Genomic DNA, 13,009 nt, shown 5'->3' with positions numbered 1-13,009 from the left:
GGTTTTGAGCTTGACTGCTACTCCCATCCTCATCTTCTTACTCACGTTCCTCCCCTTCCTGACTTTTGTTTTCCCCTTAAAAATTCTTTTAACTTTAGACTTGATTTATGGTTTCTTAATATTCAGTCAAGTACAGACTGTGAAGATAGGGTAAGATTCATTGTTTTGACACAAGGTTGACTGTTACTTCAGGGGTTGTGTCTGAGAGTATAAGGGTGAGTAATATACATAGCTCCTGCCTTTATGGAGCCTGGTTGGTACAGTGAGAGAAGTATATGGAGTTCATGTACATTCCATGGGGGTGCACAGAACGGGCTCTTTCTCTTTTTGGAATAAATTTCTATTTTAGTAAAATAATTAATTTTGCTGTTTTTCATTTTGGGAAATGCTTCTAACCTGGTGAATTTTCCTGTTGCTGTAAACAATTGGCAAACTCTAAAGTACTATGCAGGCTTTATTGGTTGTTAAAGCTATGAACAGCTTCAGGAGATGGTGAAGGACAGGGAAGCCTGGCGTGCTGCAGTCCAAAGAGTCGAAGACCACTGAATGACTGAACAACAATAGCTATGACAGTGCCATGAATTCCCCTAAAAGGCATGCTAATTGATTTGGCATCAGTGTGAATACTCAAATGACTCAATAGTTACCTCTAACTGTAGGAAATATAGCCAATAGTTGTTGCTTTCATGTAAGCAACCATCTTTTTTTATCAGGAAAGGCAGAATCAGTTGGCAGATCTTTGATTTTCCTCACCTCTATGCCAGTTGGATCCAGAATAATCTAAGCAATTTTGCAAACATTCAATTAGGGAAATAGAAAAAAGAAAGATACTTGCTTAATGATACTAACTTTGACTTGTCAAGTGTTACAAAGTATCAGCTGGAACTTCCAACAGTAGGAGAAAGAGATAAAATTGCAAGAAAGTCATTATCAGATATTGTCCAAAATGCAACCTCTGGAGTATTGAGGTTTATACATATTCAGTCTAGTTGTCTACTCCTACATCTGTTATAGTTAATAAGTTATCTACCTTGTAGCTTTTAGTTTATTGATACCAAGCATTAAAAATAATAAATTAATGTTTACTATACTTATTAGTACTGAAAAGCTAATTGATACATTTTAGAAAGCCTTTGAAAAGCTAAAGTGACTACCTGCAAGAGTTCAGAGGACAGAAAATTTGTAGGGATGGGAGTTGGGGAGCCAGGGATGAATTGAATCTCCTGCTGAGTTTCACAGTTTACATACATTGTTTTGTATAACCCTCTCTAAAACTTTTGAAATACTTTCATCTTTGTTGTGTTTATGAGAAGAATGGGGGTCACAAAACATCCTGATGAACATCACACAGCTAATGAGTGGCATAACCAGGGTTTGACTATAGTTCCAGAACAGTCTGTATGAATAAAAAGCTTTTTTTTTTTTTTTTTTCATTATACTGTACTATTTCCTGAGAATCTTAAGGCAGGTCACTTTACCTTTCTTGATCTTATAGTTTCGTATCTTAAAAGGTTGGAATGTGTGTGTCCGTTCTCAGTAGCTTCAGTTGTGTCCTACTCTTTGCAGCCCCATGGACTGTAGACCGCCAGGCTCCTGTGTCCATCCATGGGATTCTCCAGGCAAGAATACTGGAGGGGGTTGCCATTTCCTACTCCAGGAGATCTTCCCTACCCAGAGATTGAACCCAAGTTTCTGGCGTCTCAAGCTCTGCAGGCGGATTCTATCTTCTGGGCCACCTGGGAAGCCTCTAGATTGGAATAGATAGTCTCAAAGATTCTTTCCAGCTATAATTTTCAGTGAAACTATAGATAGGATTGCTGAGTATGACTCAACTTTCTAACCATTTATTTTAGTCAGAATATCCCATTCTCCCTTTTATTGCAAAAGATACATAGTCAGAGAGTGTTTCAAGGATTTAAACTTGATAGAAACAGAGAAGAATGAAAAATCATTTTCTCCAACGACTCTCTTAAGATTCCATATGTGGGTCAGTACAAACAGATCAGCTGTGAGGGAAGGTAAGATCTATAATGCAAGCATTGATTTGCTATCTCAAAATGGATGTTCTTTTCCTTTATGTAACTAGAGTTCTTTTTCTTAGCAGATCCAATTTGCTGACCAGAAGCAAGAATTCAATAAACGTCCCACGAAAATTGGACGTCGCTCTCTGTCTCGCTCAATTTCCCAGTCATCAACTGACAGCTACAGCTCAGGTGAGGACTGAACTGCTCTAGACCCACCTGTGGAGGCTAGTTAAACTATAAGTATAGTTTACTATTTATAATGTGAAGAGGTAACTAGGACAAACACTGAGCTTCCTACCACATTCCTACTTAAGAGCAAAATAAAATAGCTCCAGATTAGATCAGACACATACTAGGCACTGCTGCACAAATGGTTACTGATGACAAGGGATTCACAAATTAATACTCATCTGGCATTAAATGGTAACTCATGCCTAGGACCCATGTATAACTAGTTTAACTATAGTTAAACTAGTTAAGTATAATCAATGGACCCTCCTGTCTATCTAAGGCTAATTAAGCACAATCAAAGCCTGTGCTCTGGCATAAACACTTTGATTCTCAGTTGAAATTTAGACCAAAATTCTAGGTGGAATCTTTAGGTTTCTCTTGGGGATTCATAGTGGAGCTTAATAGAGCCATGCTCTTCCAGTTATGACAGAAGAAGGTGATTAAGGAAACTGAATCTGATTTATTCAGAGGGTGAGGATGTGTTGCTCACCCTTGACCTTCACTGAGCAGCATGTGTGAACACTTGTGTTTTTTCTACTCTTTGAAAATGAAAGAGGGCTTCATCCTTTCAACTGGGAAATCTTAAATGCCCTGAGAAACAGTGAAATCACTGTAGCTAGTTCAAGTGAGCCCTTCACTTTCTCTTCTAAGCTGTGATATTGTATTGTTTGTTACTCCTTCCTTCCTTGGCAGTGAGTTAATTCCAATACATGGGTCCTAGGCATGAGTTACCATTTAATGCCAGATGAGTATTAATTTGTGAATCCCTTGTCATCAGTAACCATTTGTGCAGCAGTGCCTAGTATGTGTCTGATCTAATCTGGAGCTATTTTATTTTGCTCTTAAGTAGGAATGTGGTAGGAAGCTCAGTGTTTGTCCTAGTTACCTCTTCACATTATAAATAGTAATATTCATTAGAAAATTTTCATCGTGACCTAAAATTTTGTTTTGCACACAAATGGGAAAGTAGTATTTGTAAAGCTGAAGAAAGCTTGTTTGAGACGCTGTAACTTTTAGATTGAGTAAATTGTTATTTACACTCTTAATATTAACATTTCTTTTTTTGTTTCTCCCCACATAACTGAATAATATAAAGCACAGAATGTAAATCTCTAGGGATTACTGAATTTTGTAACTATTTTATTCTGCTGAAATAACCAGCAGAATGATAAATAATAAATTAAATAATTTTCAACAGCTGTTGAAAATTCATGACCTAGTTAATAAAACTCTGGAAATCGTAATAATTGTGAAAATGTAAATTGTAAATATATGCCCATGAATATAATATTCTAGGTTTGGTCCAAAATAATCTATAATAGGTGTTATTTCCATAAACTCAGTGCTTTTAGAGTGAAGCCTAAGATTATGTTTCCCTTTTTTTTTGCAGCTGTGTCACACACACACACACTGTTACTTTGTCTTGTTTCCACATGAGCAATTGTCAAACCCTTTTAAACAAACTATGGATGGGGCTGCCTATTGCCTTGAGTCTTGGACTGGGAGTTAGGACAGACCTAGTTTCTAGGCTTTGATCAATGTGATTTGTTGTGTGATCTGGGAAAACTCTTGACACCTGCAATGCTTGTAGCAGAGGCATTGGGAAAGTTAAATGAAGTGATACAGAAAAAGCTTCATAGTCATCAAATGAAAAGCCAGGAATAACAGAATTACTCAACTGCTTTCTAAATATGAGAAGATATGCAAGTGCATGTCAATAAGAACTTGGAACCCATTTTCAGCATATGTTATAATTTAATTGACTATAGAAACTAACATAGTTAAAGCCCCAAAGATTAATCCTTAGCCTTCTTCCCTTCTCTGTTTATTTCTTCCCAGGTGAACTCATTCAGTCTCATAGTTTTAAATAGCACATACTGGTGTTTGATTCTCAAATTTTGTCTCTAGCCCAACTCTCTTCTCTGCACACTAGCCCCAGATATTCAAATGCCTGTTCAATCCTTTCACTTGGATGTTTTACAGGTATCTCAATCTTCCCATGTCCTAAAAACTGAATTGCTGAGTTCCAGCCTTGCCCCTCTTCAGTCTGTTCTTAATGCTGCAGCCAGATTCATTTTTAAAAAAATAAGTCAGGTCGTATCACTTCTTAGCTCAAAACTTTCCAATCACTTTCCAGTCTCACTCTTAAGTAAAGGGCTAAAGTTCTTACAGTGGCCTACAATGCCCTATACCATCCACTCTCACATTATATTTCTAATCACATCTCTAATTTTCCAAATTTCCCTCCTCCCCCAACTATTTTTTCACTCCAGTTGTGCTATCCTGTTATTTTGAAACTGTTATTTTGTTATGCCGGGTACTACTCTCCTGCCTTAAGTCCTTTGCACTTACTATTTTCTCTGCCTGGAATGCTCCAAAATACCCTCACTGTATATCTTGCCTCCTTCAGTTCTTAATCAAAAATCACCTTCTTATTGAAGCCTATCCTGGCTACTCTTTTAAAATTGTATAGTCACCCCACCCAGTACTCCCTGTCATCAAATTTTCCTTCTCTGTTTTTCTCCATAGCACTTATTATCATATAACATATAATTTATTGTGTCTTTCTTCCCTTACTTGAATATGAGATCTATGAGAGCAGAGATTTTTCTCTCTTTTGTGTTGTTCTCTTCCCACCGCTTAGAACTGTGTTTGACACATGAGAGGTGCTCAACAAATAAATACTGGGGAAGGGTGTCCAGAGACATTTTTATTATACTACTTGACATCCCTGTAAAGGAAATAGACCTCTGGTAACCTCCATGTATGTGAAAAGTTAGAAGAAATTTTATGACATTTCAAAAAAAGGTACCTTGCTATCCAAAGTGCTTGTTTTGCTGAAGATACTTTAAGTCTTACTAAGGCTGTGGCCCACTCTCCCTTCCTAATGATCCTAATATTAAGTTTTATTTAGGAACGCCTTCCAGCCTTTTTTAACTGGGTTCCTCCTGTGAAGTGTAGAACATAGAAAAGGATGGTTCATAACTAACTCCCTTCTAGATGTATAGGAGAGAAGTTTATCCATATATTCAATGGATGCTTCGAGACAGTAGGGCTTAATTCTAGTGGAACCCATGTTGAAATTATTTTATAAAAAAACAACTTCTAAAACTTTCTGTAAGCGCAAAACCCTTTTAAAAAATGAATAGAAGTGACTTTTCCGGAAAGTCAAATGATTCTTGGTGATATATTTCTGAAAAAGCTGTCTTTGCAGTGAGTTAATTGGTTAAGGATAAGGAAAGAGGACTAAAGTTCCTTAGTTCATAGTAACTGGTTCTTCTAAAGCATGAAGTATTTTCAGATTTTTTCCAAATAACAAAGTTTTGTTGCTCTGTATTTTGGTTGCTAACCTGGCTTTTCACATATTTCTGAAGTTATTCATCAGTGAAATCTGCAGCACATTGACACACAGGTCATTGCTATTATTCAATTACAAAGTGACTAGACTGGACCCAGGAGGAACTTGCCTGATTTAAAAGTCTAATAGGACTAATTCGACCAGGAGTCTCTTCTTCTCTTGGCAATAACCCACAATATTACAGCTGCTGAGAGGAAAGGCTTAATCAGTCTGAGCCATAGAACATATATATGCATGTTCCGTGGGGTCAGTTGTGGATGAGTGATTCACCAAGTTATGTTTTGGTCCTGAGATATCATGAAACAGAACATCTCATGATAAAGTTATTTTGTACTTTGTATTACTTTTCCAGCTAGAAACTGGACCCTTCTTTTGTGATTATCTCATTTATTCATAAGATTCCTCTGATGGGAATTAGGGAAAGGGGAGAGCATGGGAGAGAGAGAGGATGTGTTATACCTCCTATTTTGCGGTTGGATAAATTGAAAATTGGTCACTTAACCAATTAGAAGTGAAGTAAAAAGCTTAGGTCTCAGACCTGTACTTCACTAGGTTGTTATCTTATCAGTTGTTCATTTTTAATTAAATTATGACACTGGGCTTCAGAGTGTGTGACAATTACAAATGCTTTAGAAACTGTTTAAGCATGTGTGTACATGTGTGTTGAATTTCTCTAAATTTTCCTAGGAAGAATTTTGAATGCTATCTCAACTATTTTCATGAATATGCTACTTTAAATACATTGGCAGAAATGACTTATAAATTCAAAAAATAAATGTTATGCTAGTTCAGGAATAATCTCTCCACTGTGTTTGCAAAAATAACCCTCTCTGAGTCCAGGTCTGTCAGCCATTTTGCATTCACATATTAGTACAGTCTAGACAATAAAGATCTGTATAAAGGGCTCTTTGAAAACAAATCCATTTTGGCTCAAAGAAAAACAGTGATTGAACTAACTATAACCGGTTGACAACTGTTAAGAAAAGAAAATACCATTTTTTTTTTCTTTTAGAAAAGGGAAATGGTATAATAATTTTTTTCTTTGAGTTGGAAGAAAACAACTTAAACCAAAAATTTAAGTACTTCTCTGAAAGGAGAATTTTGAAGGTTTTGTTGCTGTTTAGTTGGCTTTTCCCACCTTATCCTTAAAAGCTGAAGAGGCAAAGGAGAGGAGAGCTATTCTGGATAGAGTAGGACTCCACTCTCAACCTCTATCATCACTGCCAGCCACCCACCTGCTGCTTGGGTAAGCTGATAGATGATGGAGGTAGAAAAAAAGAAACTGCTAAATAATATTGTATATATGTCATTCCTTTCCCATTCAAAATCCTAAAGCTAAGTAAGGACCCTGAAAGATTTTATATTTGTTAGTGAATAAAAGCATAAAAAAGCCACCTGCCAGTGCAGGAGACACAAGAGATTTGAGTTTGATCTCTGGGTCAGGAAGATCCCTGGAGTAGGAAATGGCAACCCACTCAGTATTCTTGCCTGGAAAATTCATGGACAGAGAAGCCTGGCAGGCTACAGTCCATGGTATTACAAAGAGCCAGACACAACTGATCATGCACGCACTAGAGAACTAGTGCTTTAAAAATATGTACAAAAGCCAGTAATAATATCAAGTATCATTGACTGCATGCTTAATTACTTTATGCCAAGTATTGCAGTAAGCACTTTACTTACATTATTTTATTTAATCTTCTCAACAACTTGACTCTGACAAATCATGTCTGCCTATTATATAGTCTTTTTCATAGCACATATTACAACCATGTGGAAAGAACTCTAATTAATTCTGTAATTAGTTATTTCATGTCTGACTCACCTACTAGACTGAAAACCCTGTGAAGGCAAAGACAATCCATATCCATCTTGTATCTCCAGCACTTAGACTGTGGAGACACAGTAGATGCACAATAAAAATTGAGTCAGTGAGTGACTGAATACATGAATGAATTGGCCACCAGATTCTGTTATCACCTCTGCTTTATATACCCAGAACCAGAGCAAAGTCTCTCTGACTCCAGAACAAATAAAGAGCATAAAATCATCATGGCTCTGGAAAAGGATTTGACATTTCAGGATATTGTGAATGTGAACACTTTCTTTCAAAAGCAACTCTTCTATACACTTGGATCAGGATTAGGATGGCTATATTTATCTTTCTTCTCTCAGAGGTCAGAAGCCTGGTTCCCTTAAGCTTCTAACTCATAAGCCATTTCTGAGTATTGATTGGTGAAACAGATGACTGCCCAGGACACTGTTTCTGGGCTTTGTTGCCAAAGGTACTTTGAGCTCTTACTCCCTAGGAGGGAGAACCATAGACTTTGTGTACAGATTAGCTTCTTTCAAGAACAAAAATCCCTTTGGGGATTTACTAATTCCCTCACCTCCCCTGGTGCCTATTGCTTTGTGTTAGGATTTTGCTTTAGGGCAGTTTTCCAGCTCCAAGAGAGACACTTGGGTCCCTGCTGCCCAAACATTATGTAGCACCATGCTTGATTAACTGGACAAGGTCAGACTTGCCTTTTCCAGCCCTCCCAGAGATAGACCCTTTGATAAGAAATCCCAGAAATGCCATAATTCTCTGGATATAAGCAGATCAGGCAACCCTAGGAGCTCTGAACTTTTGCAGCTTTCTCCCCATAAAAGTGAAAGAAGTACTTCTTATCTCATTGAGAAATATGTAATGCTTTATATTATATAGACAGTGCTTTATGTCCCCCCACCCCAAAACCTTGAGGACTACTTAGGAAGAAACAATCCTCAGGAACTTAAATGTAAATCAAAGAAAGAAATTACTTCAAATCATCCAGCCAATGATTAGTACTACAGAATTCTATGAAGACTAAAAAGACCTCAAACATGGAAAGAGCGATAGCTGCCTGTTAGCCACAGTCAGAAGTCTTAGACCTTCCACCCTCTAGTGTATATTGCTAAATGGTTTAATCATTAGAGCATTTAATTATGCCGAAGGAAGATTCATCTGCTTCTTTGGGAATCTCAAATGCCCAATGCTGGACCCACTAAGGCCAGCAAGAAGGGAGAGCACACTGAATACTTCATTGTCAATGTCTAATTGGGTCTACAGGCATAGTTCAGACTCATCAGAGCCAGTCTTGAAAAAGAAAGCTCTGTTTTGTCAGACAAGCACTTTTTGTGTGGTTCTTAATTATTTTCTCATGGGCTCCTTGTTTTCTAGGTCTTATCTGTTCAGCTACTGTACTAAAACACAAATTACATCAGTGTTTAGGCAACAAACAGAGAAGGGTAGCTAGGATCCCATAAACCCGTAGGTTAATCACCATGATCTTGAATTAAGACTTTGAACATATTGCTACCATGGAATAGCCTCTTTCTTTATTTTCAAGGACCTGTGCACGTTCTGAAGATAAAGTTAGCCCTAGAGTTTAAGTTAATGCTACCCAGGGGGAATATCTTTGGCAACCTCTCTCAGCTTCCTTTTCTGACCTGTGGATAGCACTTTCCACAGGTGATGACTGGATAGGTGATGACTGAGACAGTTCAGTTCCTCAGTGCCACTTAAGTGCTTCCCAAACACATACATTTACAAGGTGCTAATTGCAAAAGAACCTCAGTTCACTCCATGGTTTGGGGTTATGAAGGAAGCCATTTTCTCCCCTGAAGGTATTTTATCCTGTCTTTCCAGCGGCTTCATATACAGATAGCTCTGATGATGAGACCTCTCCTAGAGACAAACAACAAAAGAACTCTAAGGGGAACAGTGACTTCTGTGTCAAGAACATCAAACAGGCAGAGTTTGGACGAAGAGAAATTGAAATTGCTGAGCAAGGTAATGAAAGCAACTGCCTTCTTCTTTTTGAGTTGCCTGTGTCTTTTTGTCTATGTTAATTCCCTTTTACATCCTGGGGTCTAGTAGTTTGTGAAATTTCAGTGTGATTTTGAAGGAAACTTATAACAAAAGAGATATGAGTTAAGAAAACACTGTGGAGAGGGAGTAAACTCTAGTGGGTCTACAAGGAACTTCCGTACAAAGAAGAGGGGAGAGAGACTAGATGAGGGGACTGAGATACAGGAATCAAACGCTGGAGTACTTACCTCTGAAAATCCCTTATAACAGAAAAATCAGCGTCTTGATCCTTTGAGAAACCTAAAACTAGTATAACAGAGAACCTGATCAGGAAGGGTCTTGTCTTAAGAGAGTACCTGTTTTTTTGTTTATTCTTTGCCTCTCATCCCCCCCCCTCTAATATTGCTGTGTATGTATTGGCCCTTTTCAGAAATGCCAGCACTGATGGCTTTGCGGAAGAGAGCTCAAGGAGAGAAACCTTTGGCCGGAGCCAAGATTGTGGGTTGCACACACATCACTGCTCAGACTGCTGTGAGTCCTTTTCCTTTCTCCACATAACAGTAGTTAATAATAGCCACCAGCTATTGAGGGCTTGCACCATGCCAAGCATTAGGTTAAAAGCTTAATGAGTGTTAGTTCATTAACCCTCATAATGGCCTTCTAAAAGCACATATTCCTGTTTCCATTTTAATAAATGAGGAAGCTGAGGCTCAGGGAGTTGAAGTAATTTGTCCAACATTATACAGCTAGTAAACCACAGAATCAAGATTTAAACTTCAACATATTTGATTCCCAAACTTATTCTTTCTCCACTATTCTCTACTGCTTGCCCCTGCCTTCCCTTCCAGTGTCATTTCTAGCCGGCATCTCTGTGTAGATTCCTTTCAGCTGCAAATAAGAGAAAACCTGATTCAACCTGGATTATGCATAAAGGGACTCATTACATTACAAAGCTAGAAGTCCAGCAGCAAGTGGGGCTTCAGGGGAAGGCTCCCAGGGCTCGTTTTTACCTGTCTGTGATTCTTCTGGAGCTGCCTTCTCTCTGTGTTCACTTCATCCTCAGGCTGATAGCAAGATGGTGACAACTCTTCAAGCCATCCCAGATGGACACGAAGAGGAAGAAAGACCATTTCTTCCTCTCTCCCAAGAGCAAGGAAACCTCTCCCAGAAGTCCTCCAGAACACTCTGTCATGTCATTAAGCAGAACTGGATCACATGCTCATGCCCCACCAGTCCTGGCAGGGAACTGGGGTTACCATGATGGGTTTAGATCCATAATTTTTACCTTTATCAGATTGAATGAACCCCTTTTCATTAAAAAAAATAGCTTGCAGTGCCCCCATATTTCTTGAAATGAAATTCAGACATAACATAGCTAAGTACATGTAATTTTAAAAAATAAATGTAAAATCTTACTGAAATATGAAAGAAGAATAAAAAGAAAGTAACAGTAAAATAACATATATTTCAGTGTGTAAGTGCTTGGGTACAAGTATAGTCAGATATTTGTACTTATAGCATTATTTGAATGAGTAATATAAATGTATGTAGTAGAAATGTGTTGCTGGTTCCAGAGTATCAGAGCAATATTGCCAGATTATATAATTTTCTGAAATTATAAACAACTTTTTGTAAAATTTCTGAATAACAGCAACAATAAAAAGTATGTGTTTTCTCTTGATTTTTACATATGTTGCAGGCTTGGGAAAACTCTTGCATTCTTGTATTAAAACTACAACCATACTTTTGTTGATATGTAAAGTGGAATAAAGTTCTAAACGCAGATCATTATAAATAGATTTCTCACTCATGTGAACTTTTCATTGGCACATTTGAAAGGTGTACCAGATATGGCATGGGTTTTTGTTTTTGTTTTTTCCTCTAGGAGACTGATACTTTCTTTTCTTTTTTAAAAAATATTTATTTATTTATTTGGTTGCAAGGGGTCTTAGTTATGGCACGTGGGATCTTTAGTTGTAGCATGTGGGATCTAGTTCCTTGACCAGGGATCCAACCCTGGCCCCCTGCATCAGGAGCATGGAGTCTTAGACCCTGGACCACCAGGGAAGTCCCTGTTTTACACTTTCAGAATGTCAAGATCCTTGGCCGTACCCACTAAATGTCAGTAAGCCTCCCCTGCCAGTTATTGTGGCAGCCAAGAATGCCCCCATGGTCCACCAGAGTTGCTTTGTTGAGAACCACTGACCTAGAGTCATCATCAAAGCTGTAATACATATTAAGTTGCCTACCCTAATAAGACCACTACAGGAAATTAGTGTATTGAGAAGTTGTCTGGAATCTTTTATAGGATTTATAAGATCCAGATCACTAATATGGCTAGATTAACTTCCGAAGATTGTCTCCTAAGTGCAGCACTTATATATTCACATTACTTATTAAGAACAGCAGAGATTCCTCAAGACACCGACAGCTGCTGTTAGCATCTTCCCTATGAGACTTTTCTGGGTTACATGTTCTCTGAGGAAGAGTACCTTAGTGACCCAAAATTAGTATAATAAATTGAAAAGCTACTCTTTTTGGAGCTGTAGACTGATAAATCAAGGCAGAAACCATCTTGGAAACTTTTTTGGGCTTCCCTGGTCAGGGACATGAGACTTCAGTGTAGTGACTTAAAATAGTAAGTGCTTCTGTCCTGTCTCATGTTGCTAAATTACAACTAGTTTCTTTTTTACCCCCTGGCTCACTGAATATTACCAACAATATTACAACAATATTACCAACCTGAATATTTTCAAGGTTATTTTTTTTTTCCTGAATGGAGTAATCAAAATTAGTTTACCAATTTTATTATTTTCTTGTTCCCTCACCACATTTTTCTTTATCCTTTAAAAAACAATTACAAAGGAATTTTGCTTTGTTTTATTTCTAATCTCTTTATTTTTTCTGATTACTAAGATAGTTCATGTTCATTTTACAATATTCAAGCATTGTGTGTGTGTTAAGTCACTTCAGTCATGTCCAACTTGTGACTGTTGCCCGCCAGGCTCCTCGTCCATGGGGATTCTCCAGGCAAGAACACTGGAGTGGGTTGCCATGCCTTTCTCCAGGGGATCTTCCCCTCCCAGGGATGGAACCCATGTCTCCTGTGGCTCCTGCATTGCAGGTGGATTCTTTACCACTGAGCCACTGGGGAAGCCCGTTCAAGCATTACCACAATCTATAATGTAGAAAGACAGTCTCCTATAATCCTGTGCTCCAGAAATAACTATCATAGTTAACAGTTTCCTGTCCATGTTTCATTAAGACTCGGATCTACTTATATTTTTTAGGTGTGTTTCCATAGTTCTTTTCAATCAGATTTCTTAGCTACTCTTTCTGAACAGTAATGATTTAAAGTCAAGTTAAACCAGCTTCTAAGCTCTGTCCCCCTCTCACTTCCACCTGCCTGCATTTCTGCTTGAGCCCTGATAGCCAGCAAGCAGTCTTGACTCATAGTTCTTTAAATAGTTCTTGTATTCTTGGTCCCAGTCACTTTTCTAGTTAATTTATATTGCTTTGTAGGTAAGTTTCAGTATGATTCTTTTGTTTGACACATTCAGAAAT

The 13,009-nt window shown here is 37.9% G+C and overlaps 1 protein-coding gene across 7 annotated transcripts in view; it reads left to right on the top strand.

Annotated features, from left to right (window-relative positions):
• The window catches only part of AHCYL2 (adenosylhomocysteinase like 2), a 196,585-nt gene that overhangs the window by 147,603 nt on the left and 35,973 nt on the right, over positions 1-13,009 (top strand). For 4 of the 7 annotated variants that reach the window (XM_070465897.1, XM_020874639.2, XM_020874641.2 and 1 more), the window contains 3 exons: positions 2,102-2,213; positions 9,284-9,427; positions 9,876-9,976. In XM_070465897.1, the coding sequence (XP_070321998.1) occupies positions 2,102-2,213; positions 9,284-9,427; positions 9,876-9,976 (357 nt within the window). The remainder of the gene's footprint in view (positions 1-2,101; positions 2,214-9,283; positions 9,428-9,875; positions 9,977-13,009) is intronic. The other 3 variants (XM_020874640.2, XM_020874644.2, XM_070465896.1) reach the window with 1 other exon arrangement.

The sequence above is a fragment of the Odocoileus virginianus genome, chromosome 1 (genome assembly GCF_023699985.2).
Source record: "Odocoileus virginianus isolate 20LAN1187 ecotype Illinois chromosome 1, Ovbor_1.2, whole genome shotgun sequence".
In the NCBI taxonomy this organism is placed as follows: domain Eukaryota; kingdom Metazoa; phylum Chordata; class Mammalia; order Artiodactyla; family Cervidae; genus Odocoileus; species Odocoileus virginianus.
Note: the sequence above shows the minus strand (reverse complement) of the source record. Positions and strands in the feature narration are given on the sequence as shown.